The following is a 12,246-nucleotide window of genomic DNA, read 5'->3' as shown; positions in this document are numbered from 1 at the left end:
TTGTTGAGCCACATGTCCCAAATGTCTGACCCGACTGACCGAGTTGCCCAAGAGAGCGAGAAAAAAAACCCTCCAAAGGTGCAAACCAGCAAACCCAACTGCAGAATTTGTGCAACTGAGAGGGAAAAAATAGTCTGTTTTCATAATAACAAAAATGATTCTGGATGACATGAGTTTGTTAAGCTGCATTTTTTGTTTTTTCTGGTGTTTTTATTTATTTATTTATTGTTGGGTTTTTTTTTATCTGTGAGGCAGAAGTGAAAATCTTGGTGTCTTCTGCACATATCTCTCTTAAAATAATCGTATTAAATGTTAGTCTGACCTTTGAGAGTAAACATTGTCCCTGGAACTTTTTGCTGTGGGTGTGACAGCAAACAAGCCAGAAGCCACACTGTGTTTTGGAACATGTTTATGTAAAGTGTACTTTTTTTTGTATGGTTTGGGTGTCATGGAAATGATCCCTTCCCAACATGAAGGAATAAATCTGAACTCATGAGTTGTAAAACATTTTCATTCAAGCAGCCTCCCTCAGTTTGATGGCATACCAAACTTTTAAAGCTTGCTAATGTGAGTCAGTCGATCAGAATTCAAACTGCTGTTGCAGTTTGGTACGGCCTGTAAGCCAAGGGGTACGGAGAAAACGCTCAAGGATCAAATGTAATAGTACCGTCTCAATAAAAAAAAACAAAAACAAAAAAAAACGCGCGCACACACACACACACACACACACACACACACACACACACACACACACACACACACACACACACACATCCTTCTGCTCTGTCGCCATATCAGTTTGACGCAGAAAGTGTGTGGTGACCATATTAGGGTTCTCCCTTATAAAGAAAATTGATTTGGGGAAATCCCTCACAGGTGAAAGATTTCTGACAAGATCTGTGTCACAGTCCCCATATTAGGAGACTGCTGTATGTTCTGCAAGAATCGCCGAGTCCCAGTGTGTTCCACAGGTGAGTTTGAGAGCTCAGTGCTTCATTTCATCTCCAAAAGGGAGACCTGCTCATTAAAAGCTAAATGATGAATTTGGTCTTCTTTATTAAAGCTACTGCAACGTGATTTAGTCAACGCAAGAGGGAAGGTTCCACTTTAAACCTTCATTTTTGAAAACATTACATATTTTTTAAGTAGATTTTTTCCTACTATGTGTATGTAATATGTTCAGGTGCTTATATTGCACAATTTGTTCACTCCTGTTCCACACTTTATAAGAAGAGAGTGCCCTGAGAACCGGACGCTTCTTTGTGGAAAACACGAGTTAAAGTTTAACCAGTATTAGTTCACAGGGTTTATTTGTGCTGCATATCACGACAGAGCTGCCGGTCACTACAGAGGTACCCATGCTTTAATCACATGTGCCATGTGCTTTTACAAATATCTGAGATTGGACTTTGTATTAAAGAGTATATGCGAATATTTGAGGTGAGGTTTTAGTCTCAAAGGGTGTCATCACTTTGGGGCTCAATAGAAACATACTGGCCACCATGACGGTGACCAACTGTCAAGAGAACACAACAGTAACTAGATAAATAAATAATCTCAGTGGGCCCCAGGGTTACGTTTCAATTTTTAAGGATGACTCTCCCAGTTAAAAACAATAACAACGACTGCTGTATTGTTATACAGCTCTATGCTGTATGCTGTATAACAATGATAACAATATGGCTTCAATAACCCATCATTCATTCATTCATCTTCCATACCTGCTTATTCCCGAGCTCAGCTCAGGGTCTGCTGGAGCCTCTCCCAGCTGTCATAGGGCGAAGGCAGGGTGACACCCTGGACAAGTCGCCAGTTCATCGCAGGGCCTCATAGAGACAAACAACCATTCACACTCACATGCAGACCTACAGACAATTTAGAGTGTTCAATTGACCTCACATGCATGTTTTTGGAGTGTGGGAGGACGCCAGAGAACCCGGAGAGAACCCACGGAGACACAAGGAGAACATGCAAACTCCACACAGAAAGGTCCCAGGCCCGGAATCGAACCCACGACCTTCTTGCTGTGAGGCGGCAGCGCTAACCACTGCGCCACCGTGTCGCCCAATAACCCATCAGCAGTGCCAAAAACAACATCTGTAAAAGGTGCATTAAATGAAAACAACTAGAGGGGGAAAAATAAAAAATAAGGATAGAGCGCTCTGCAACTGCTTAAAATTTCTGGCGGAATTTCTGGACATCCAACAGAGTCACGCCTTGGCAAATAACTTGCATCACGCTCCTTGTCCCATGACTTGTCTCAGAGAAGGGTGGGACAGAAAGCTATAAGTGGTTGCACGTTCAGCTCATCAGCTCATATGACTGCCGTACCTTCAGATATTACTGCGGCAGAGGGGTTAAGGGAGCATTTATGCATGTCCCAATGAAGCCCTGGACGCCTCCTGATTCCACCTGATTCAATCAGCTTTAATCACAAACTGGATTTTTCCTGTGACTCCCTTACAGATACAAGAGCGATAATGTCCACCCATCCTCACCCCTCTTTTTTTTTAGTCTAGTCAGGAGGATACATGCTGATCATCTTTATCTCACAGTCCTTCTCAGCTTGTTTAAATCTGGAATCTTGTGACAAAACATACGTTTCTCTCAAATCTTGTGCAGCAGAAGCAGCATTGAACTTTCATACGTTCAAGTCGGGGTGGTGCAGTGGTCAGCGCTGCCGCCTCACAGCAAGAAGGTCGTGGGTTCAATTCCGGGCCTGGGGCCTTTCTGTGTGGAGTTTGCATGCTCTCCCTGTGTCTGCGTGGTTTCTCTCTGGGTTCTCCGGCTTCCTCCCACAATCCAAAAACATGCATGTGAGGTCTATTGAACACTCTAAATTGTCCGTAGGTGTGCATGTGAGTGTGAATGGTTGTTTGTCTCTATGAGGCCCTGCGATGAACTGGCGACTTATCCAGGGTGTCACCCTACCTTCGCCCTATGACAGCTGGGAGAGGCTCCAGCAGACCCTGAGCTGAGCTCGGGAATAAGCAGGTATGGAAGATGAATGAATGAATGTTCAAGTAGTGGGATACATCGCCATAGTAAAAAAAAGGGCAAATGAACTGATAAGTGAAACAACTTTTGTGTACAAGCGCTTGTTTTGTTTTATGTTTTTGGTGCTTTTTTTGGTGCTACATTTCTGATAAGAAAGCAGTAAGGGTTTATTAGCAACAGGATGCCTTGTGTGTTGTGTGTGACACAGATCTTGTCAGCATTTTTTGGGGGATTCCCCCAAATCAATTTTCTTTATAATGGCCTGCCCTTATAGCCCTTATAAAATACTTTCTGCGTCACACTGATACAGCGACAGGGCAGAAGTGCGCGTGTGTGTGTGTGTGTGTGTGTGTGTGTGGGCGCGTTAGTTTTAACGCAGCGCGTTTTAAGTACCACATTCATCAGTTGCATTAATAAACCAAGAAATGCACTGTTGCTCTTTGGCCAGCAGATGGTGCAGTGCCATCAGTGTGACGAGGCCGCCCATCCACAGAAAGGGAGTAAAATGCATTTTCCCCCTAGCTGTCAAGTAAAAAAATAGAGTAAGACTATTGCCGGAAACGGCAAATACAAAAGGGCATTTTTTTTTTATTCTCTAAAAAGTCAGAGCATGTCGCAAGGCAAAAATTAAAAAAAAAAAATATATGTATATATTTTTTTGCACATTCAGCAATGTAAATGTTGCATGTCCATGAGTTATCATACTTACCGAATAACGATTATTACCATACTTATTCCAAAAAGTATTGGGTATCCTAAACAAGCGCTCGGTGTGTTGTTTTGTAGATGTCAGATGACTTTAAATGCAAAGGCATCTTAAGAGAGGTTCGCCGTTTAACGAGCACCGCTAAATATGCTACGTTGCCATCCCAAAGTGTCTAGGTGGCGCTTTATTTTGTTAACAACACACCGGAAATGTCGGCGCTCGTTCCGTTTAGCTTCCCGGTGGGCTCGGAGCCACTCGGTCTACGGTGGCAAGAGAGAGAAAACGAAGCGCTGGATTCAAGTGTTACAGTTTCCCACCGACAAGGCTCCCAGACCCACAACAGTTGAGGGTAAGAATAATGGCTGGAACGTGACTTGAAAAATTAGGGGGGGAAACCACGATACATCCGCTAAGACAAATGTTTACACTTTGTTGTTTGGTCGCTGATCTTCCCGTTGAGAATAAACGGCTTTGTGGCTTTTAAATGGCACGACTCGGTCAGTTGTACGCTGACGTCAAAGCGAAGGTTCCCCGTCGACGCTTTCATGTGTCTAGTTGGAAGCAACAAGTTCGTCAGTTGGTTCGTCGCAAGAAGTTTAGAGGGAATTTCGTTTTGTGTCAGCGCTGTTCCTGGAACGGTTGCAATTGTAGTTGTAGTAACGCGGTAACGAGTGCCCGCCGCTAACTAGCTAGCTGATCGGCCAACAAGCGTTTAGTTTACTGGCACGTCGTCTCAAGTTTCTCCAGCAAGCTGTACGAATTCCAGAAATTATTTTCGAAAACGCGCGTTCACATGAGCTCAAGCGCACGGCGTACAAGTGTAACGAGCGCTTAGTGAAGCTGAGATTTCACTCTTTGTGACACAATAGCTGCCTTTTTAAAATATCACTCTAAACGATGTTCCTCAAATGAATGACAGCCACATTGAGGTAAGTGCGTAACTGTTGTTCGCACGAACGTTTCATTCTCTCGGTGTCGTTGAAATATATGTGCTCTGCTGAGAATGAAAGTACCGGCATCGTGACTTGAGCATGTTTGTGTCATGCAGCAGCAGCAGCAGCGGCACCTCGGTCACACGTAGGCTTGAGCTCTGGGGCTCTGGGAGTATTTCAGACCGTCTAATGGAAGGGTTTTTATGGCGTAGGGCTCCATTTGCTGCCCATTTTGATTTGGTCCTCTCCCATTTCCCCACCTCAACCATCTGCCCTGTTCTCTTCTCTTTATAAGGCATCCACAACTGCTGACTTGAGCTGAAAACTTTACAACAGTGCGCACATGTCGTCATGGGTTCTCGCCGCTGATGGTTTTCTAGGTTTGGTTTCCAAACGGAGCTGGTGAATTTTGTGACTGCATTTTTTTTTTTTTTTTTTTTTTTAACGTTACCTTGATGCTGTCAAAGTTCCGCTGTTGCTGATTAGGCCTTGAGCTATTCTAATTACAATTGGCATTACTATTATGCTGTTGTGTGCTGTTGTTACACACTCAACTCTTATATAAAAAAAAAACAAAAAAAAACTGCGTCTCCTCTACCCTGACAGGGTTTGGCCCGGGTCTGGATGGCTGACAAAAGGGGACGCGGACCAATCACGTGACACGATGCTGGCTCGCAACCGCTTCCTCCTCCTGGTGGTGGTGGGCGTGGCCACGCTGGCCATCGTCAGTCTCAGCCTCCAGTTCTGTAAGTGTGCTCCTTGATTTTAATTGAACTGCTTTGCGTGTAAATGTTCCTCTCAGAACCCTTTGATCAGTGTTTACGTTTCGTTGTAAACAAAACAAAAGACATTTTCCTTCCCGTTTGTGCTCAGAGGGCCCCATTCAAGCCACTCTCACGTCTTGCTGTGAAATGATGAGGTGAATGCGAATGTGTCCGCCTTGCACCATGTCATTGTTCAGCATCTCCTGTAGGTCCATGTAGGGCATGCCCCCCCCCGCCCCCAGCCACCCAGCTGCAAAGAATGCAGGAAGCTGCTGCTGAGCAGACGGGAGCGGTCATGACCTGGATGCTCCTCGTATGGTTTTTAAAAAGTGGGTGATGAAGCAGGGGAGGCGCACACTTAAAATGAAAATTTATTCTCCAGTCCTGAGCAAATGCAGATGCAGTAAAACTGTTTTGTTATGATGGTAAGCTTGTGTCTGGATAGCATATAGGATTAGAGTCCTGTAAATCATGCTCTCTCTCTCTCTCTCTCTCTCTCTCTCTCTCTCTCTCTCTCTCTCTCTCTCTCTAACACGCACACACACATACACACAAGATTAGAGTGGGATTCAGCGAGCTGGCATTTCCGACTGCATGCTCATTCTCCGTTCTCTGCTTTTGCTCAGATCCCGGCTCCCGTTCATTTTCAGACGCTTACATGCGGAACAGTTTAAGTGTTCACCTCTTCCACTGCTCATTGCGTTTATATTTCAAAAAGTGCAAGGTTAGAGATGCCTGAAATAAAGCAGCAACCCATGAGGCTCATACCGATCATTTTGGAGTGACTGCAATTTTTGCGATGCTGAGTACACACTTGTCTCCCCCAGTCGTCATTACCTCCCTCCTTAATGCCTGGCAATCACAGCCTCTCATACCTCCTGCCCTGTAATCATCTCTCTCTGGAAAACATTCAGACGCCAGGAGAAGAGGCCACGCTGAGAGAAAAACACACCGCAACTTTTTTTAGTATGTAGGTTCTTATGCCTGTACCTTTCACTGCTGGGTTTTCCCAGTTGGATTTTGTTTCAGCCCAGCGAACCTCCTCCTTTCTTTTCTTTTCCTCCTGAGCAACACGTTTGGAGAAAAGCTACTCTGTCATCATTTATGCATCGCACTCTGTGGGCAGGATTTGAGCCATTATCTGGGAGAAGTGCGGGATGAGAGCGCATGGGATTTCTTTCCATGTTTAATAGATGGTCAGAATCTGTTTTTGTTCCACATTTCTGTTTTCTATGAAAGCGTCTTTCTGTACCGGGCATTTCAGTCCAGACTCTCTGCGCTGTACTGTCCTCTGTCCGTCCCTTCCTGTTAGTAAATCCCTCTGATGCATTTATTATCATTTGTGGCGCGGCTGATGACAGATACTGGTGTAAACGCCTCCGTTTGGCTCCATGCTACCTCTGATTAAAACCAACACGGCGACGAAGGATGAAATTATGGTGCAAAATGATCACATTGGAGAACTCCAGATGGCTGACACGGCAGCAGACATGCCAGCGTTTTTTGCAACCGGTCACAATGACGGGAAACTGCATTTGCGGATTGCTGAAAGAGAGGAGGGAAAAGTTGAGAGGGCCGCCGTAAACTTGAAGCAAAACGAGGTTCAGCAAGTTTTAGAGAATCACAGAGAATTATTTATTCCATCCATTGTCAACAGGTGCTCTCAAGTGTTAATCGGGCAAAGCTCTGAGAGCCTCGCAAATATTAGCCCACCACATTCCTCACATTCCTACCCACCAGACCAACCCTCGGTGCTGCGGCAGGCAGTGTGTCCCTGGGCTTATCGCGCTAAGACCGGAGGCTTTCATTTGAACGTTAAAACACAACGCACGTTCAGGACTCGTGTCGCTGAGGACGGTGTCAGGTTAACGGAGCACGACTGGGTCATCACAACTTCAGTCCAGGGTCAAATCAACAATTCGGACTGTGAATCTCACGTTGACTCAGAAGCCCTTCATTGGTTATCTGTGGTCAGCTTTCGACGACAGCTTGAGGTTGTTTCGGGCTTGTGCTTAGCAGCATTAAACACAACTGTGACAACAGTCAGAAATATATTTCAATACACTTTCCTGCAAATTAAACATCTGTTGATACAAACAGTAGTTTCGTAACAGTTTGTTCTTCTGCAACCAAAAAGAGGCAAAGTGAAATGGGTCAGCTTTGATGTCAGCTTTAACGTTTGTTAGTGGCGTATTACCACAGTGAAACATGAGGACATGATGGCCATTGCTCCCACCGAAACACAAAACACGAGCTCCTATGCAGTGGTTGCACGTCTGCCTGTTTTCTGCTTCTTCGGTTGTTGCATCCTTCGAAGCCCTGATGCTGCAGGACTCATTTCAAACATCCTACCAAGGTAGCAGCTGCTGATAGCATCAAGGCTTCAGGGCTGTGTGACCTTGCTGCTCTGCAGCCACTCCCTCACTCGCAGCGCTCAACAGTGAGGCCGTTGCTCTGGCAGAACATTCTTCTACACAGGCAGTGACTCACCCCCTCACTCACCGCCCGACCTTGTTGCCCTCTGAAAAGCGAGCAGACAGTACCAAGTCGCGGAGAAGCTTGAAGCTTTTAAAAAAAAAAAAAGCCTTGTATGCCTGCGCAACGCTGGCAGTCGTTTCCAGCATCCCCGTAATTTAAGCTTAAGCTGAAGCTGCCAACGTTTGAGGAAGACGATTTTGGCTCGACGTTGGTGTCGCTGCGCCGCCTCAACGCTTTCCCCGAGGACACATCCACCCAGTCGTCACTTTGGCAGTGTCACCAGCACAGATTGACGTGCGCAAACCATCTCCCTGCTCTGCATGTGCCTCGCAGCGAGGAGGAGGCTTCTAAAACTGAACAGGGAGACTATTTTTTTTAGCTTTGTACTTGTGAGTATATAGAGTATTGTATGTGGCTTGCACGTATACGTTTTATGTTGCTAGTAGGAGGAGAGGAATGCAACGACAATCACCATGGTTCTGACCGAGTGGGTTGGCAGCAGGGTTTTTCTTCCCCGTTTAAAATCTTTTCTTCATGCGGGACGGAAAGCTGAGACAGTTTAAAGTGCGTATGTGTGTATGTGCGTGCAAGTGCTTTATTTTCCACGAGCGCATTGCCGCAGCACAGAGTCATGGTCTGGGTTGTCGCCGTGCACCTTCTCAGTGCTTTTGAGCCAACGGCACTGACAAAAGCCTCATTGTGTAGGTGACTGTGAATGAGCTGAAAAGTTTGTTTAGTCTTGGCAGGCGTGTGCGTGTGCGCGTGCGCGTGCTTGTGGAGCTGTGGCTGGAGGGGCAGGCAGAGTTTGGGGGGGTGGGGGGGTGGGCAGGTTGTGCTAATGAATGAGCTCCAGTGTGTGTGGCTGCCTGGACGCACAGTGAAGCCAGCAGTCACCAAGATGGGCTCTGCAGCGGCCGCGCTCCTCTTCCTCTCCCTCAGCGGTGAGTCTTTCTTTACGAAGATCCAAAGTTGCTCTTTTTAACGGAAACCTGCCTGCTTGGCGTGTTGGACCAGAGCAGGTCTCATATGTACTGTAGACATGTTCAGTGTTGTGTTGTTGTTCTGGGTGCAGTTCAGTTCAAAGCAGTAAATAATTATCTGGCCGCTCGACCTAAATGATGTCTTTTGAGCTGAGATATTTGTGGAATCTGTGCCAATTAAAAAGGGCTTTTACTGGGTTTTTTTTCTTCTTATCTTCACATTTTATTTCCATATTGAGGCCTTTCTTGCTGCTTAATTGGCTTGATTAATTATTTATTTATTTTTTAAAAGTTTTTGCACTGGGGGGAAGCCCTGATTGGGACTTTTGGTTGATAGCCAGCCAGTTTAGTTGAGTCACCCTGACTACACTTCATCCTCCTCTGCTGCTGCTGTCCCTGTGGTCCAGCTGTGGTGGTTGTTGTTTCTGCAGCGTTCCTGCACGTCAATTGCAGTCTTCTCTAGCAACTCCACTTTTTTCACCTCTGCTAACCTGAGATGTCAGATAGTGAAATGTATGCATTGATAAGTTGAGAGCGCCAGAGTGCCCGTGTCCCGAATAGTAAAGTGTCCTGCTTCCTGTTGGCCGATCCACCATTTCGATCCAAAAACGGCCCATCAGTGAATTTAGGGCGGCTATTGATTGAGAATTAGCAGAGTGACGTCAGTGTAAAAACTGTGTGTGGCTTCTGCTTTGTGTGGGTGCCTGCAGGGCCACTTTGTCTGAAGGTTTGTCCAGACGCCATCAATCACTTCCACTTTATGATAATAAAATAACGGTTTCTCCCTGCTGTATCTGCACTGTGATGTAATGCATGGCTTCCGCGTGTGCGTGTGTGTGTGTGTGTGTGTGTGTGTGTGTGTGTGTGTGTGTGTGTGTGTGTGCACTGTGCCTGTTTGGTTCATTATTTTTATTTTAAAATCCGTCATCATAATACTTTGGATGGGAACTATGAGCCACAGGCTTGAGTAAAGCAGCCGCGGCTGCTTGTTACTCTGATTTTGGCTCACGTACCTCTAAATCCTTGGATTCTCTTCTTGCCCTGCTCCAGCTCCAGTCTGTTCTAAAGACTTGGCTTCTTTTGAATCAGCCTTCCAGTTCCCAGACTGTCTCCCTTCTTGTTGGGTTGTTTTTTTTTTCCCCCTTGAAGGGTCACAGGTCACCGGTGTCCAGGCAACACGCTGGTACCAGTGTGATTGGCTGTGAAGTGCAGTGGAAATGGAGATGAGGCCCAGTTACGTTGGTTTACTGTTAAGTTCAGGGTGCGTTCAGACTGGCAGCCAAAATCAGATTTTTAGCCCATCCAGATTGAAACCGGATGGCTCTTTTGTTGTCAGAACAGTCACAAATCACATTAAATCCGATTTTTGCAAAACAGATTGAAACCAGGCTCGGGAGGCAGTTTCAAATCACATTTGTACAGATGCGTCTCAGTCTGAACAGCTCAAAACGCACTGATCGGGTTTTGGCTGTCCGTGACGTCACTCTACGCGACGCAAGACCCAATGCGCCACACCAGAGAGCGACATTCCAGGTGTGGATACTGGTGGACACTTGCTAAAAGCAGTGTGGACAGTCAGCCCTTAAAATTGGATTTGAGGAGGAATCTGATTTGAATCAGATTCGCCTGCAGTCTGAACGCAACGAGTGGTCTTTAAATTTTACATTCTGTGGATTGATCATCTTGGCGCACATTAGTTTGTTTTCCTCATCACTAACCTCCAGCTTTGATTGTGCCTCTCTACAGTGAACCTGATCCCCACCACGCCCACCGCGGAGGATCGAACCTTCCCGGCTCTGGACGGCGGCGGCGCCTCAGCGGTGGGGAAGAGCAGAAAGAGAGTTTTCCCAGCGCTTCACACCCTGGAGCCGAACCCCTTATCTGAAGCTTACGGCTACTGCAACACTCCCAACCGCAGCGAGCAAGCGTGGGAGGGTGAGGAGCGCACACGCAGTCTCTCCTCACTCAGGACTCACTTCCTGCACATTATCATCAGACGGGAAGCCTCAGTGACATTTACTGTTTTCTGTTCTACTTCCCTCCGTGGTCGATAAAAAATGTAGTGACGACAATGAGCCGATATGATGGACAGCGTATGAGTACTTGATGGCGTAATGATATGATATTAGTTGACTGTCTCTGTGTGTAAATCCATCCTGAGTAATATAGTCCCACTAAATTAATATTAATAATTCTGTGGCAAGAAGTGAAGAAGTTGGGAAGTGGAAAGAAAACAAAAACATTTATAGTCGTTAAATTTATGGGTGAGTAGCAGTCGACCACTAACTAGCGCCCTCTTCTGACAGGCCACAGTCCCGCAGACTACAAGCTGCTCTCGGTCCAGGTGATGATTCGTCACGGCGACCGCTACCCACTCTACTCCATCCCAAAGACCAAAAGACCCGCCATCGACTGCACCCTGTCGCCCAGCAGGTGAACACTCGCTCACTCGCTCACTCACTCACTCACTCCAGCGCGGCACATTTATCATGTGGTTCCACTGTTAACCAGACCATTATCGCTTATCACACACTATCGAGTTTATTGGACCACCACAGCCCACATTTTATCTCTCGCCAAGCGGCCCGATAAGAATCCCCTGCTGTACCTTCCAAGTGTGCTCTTGCATCACCTAGCACTCTAACACACACCTGCCACATCAGCGGTAAGATAAGATTGGATTAACTGGAATCCAGGTATCCATATTCATGTCTTGTAGTAGCAGGACTCACCTTTTCTTCACATAAAAGTGGCAGCTTTGTGGCGTTGCACTGCTGCTGCAAGTCCAGGGAATCAGGGGTGTAACAATGAATGATAATGGGGAGAAAAAGAGAGGAAAACTCTATGCCAAAAAATAGACTTGCACTATGGAAACTCATTCTAAACTAAAGTGCACAAAACAAATAAAAACACGAGAGCTGGCCACAAAATAAAGTAGCCCCAAAGTAGCAGCAGTACTAAAGAAAACTAGATCAAATCGAGGTAGACACACTGAAACTGTGGCTGATAATGATACAAAACTAACAGAAAAAACACACTCACTCACAGTTGGTTGGTTGGTTCACCCACAGGCCGAGATGGTTGCCCTTCACTGGCCTTTATCCTGCTCCAGGCCTTGATTGCAAGTGGCCTCACCTGTGGTTTTTTGCAGCAGGTGAGAGGAGGGGAGGAGAGGGAGGGGGGGAACAGTGCAGCCTGCAGACAGAATAAAGAGAAAAGACAGAAAACACCCACACAAGGCCCAGAGGCTGTAACAGTCGTCATATTAATGTAGTTTGTGTCCATTGACGGGGACAGATGGCAAACAAGCAGTAAGAGCGCGGGAGAAAAGGTCACTCCAGTGCACACTTGGACCTCTGGCTGCTCGGAGTCTGTAGATAAAAGCGTCA

The 12,246-nt window shown here is 46.3% G+C and overlaps 1 protein-coding gene across 4 annotated transcripts in view; it reads left to right on the top strand.

Moving 5' to 3' along the window:
- pxylp1 (2-phosphoxylose phosphatase 1) overlaps positions 1–12,246 on the top strand; it is a 32,571-nt gene that overhangs the window by 15,284 nt on the left and 5,041 nt on the right. Inside the window, exons 1-4 of one of the 4 annotated variants that reach the window (XM_076036881.1) lie at positions 3,907–4,052; positions 5,242–5,381; positions 10,604–10,792; positions 11,164–11,290. In XM_076036881.1, the coding sequence (XP_075892996.1) occupies positions 5,300–5,381; positions 10,604–10,792; positions 11,164–11,290 (398 nt within the window). In that variant the 5' untranslated portion in view covers positions 3,907–4,052; positions 5,242–5,299. Of the gene's footprint in view, positions 1–3,906; positions 4,053–4,332; positions 4,457–5,241; positions 5,382–8,716; positions 8,819–10,603; positions 10,793–11,163; positions 11,291–12,246 lie in introns of those variants that run through there. The other 3 variants (XM_076036882.1, XM_076036883.1, XM_076036880.1) reach the window with 3 other exon arrangements.

This window comes from Nelusetta ayraudi, unplaced genomic scaffold (assembly GCF_046127955.1).
Source record: "Nelusetta ayraudi isolate G7.1 ecotype Tasmania unplaced genomic scaffold, CSIRO-AGI_Nayr_v1 ptg000048l, whole genome shotgun sequence".
Lineage (NCBI taxonomy): Eukaryota > Metazoa > Chordata > Actinopteri > Tetraodontiformes > Monacanthidae > Nelusetta > Nelusetta ayraudi.
The sequence above is the reverse complement of the archived record's forward strand: the minus strand, read 5'-3'. Positions and strand labels throughout refer to the sequence as shown.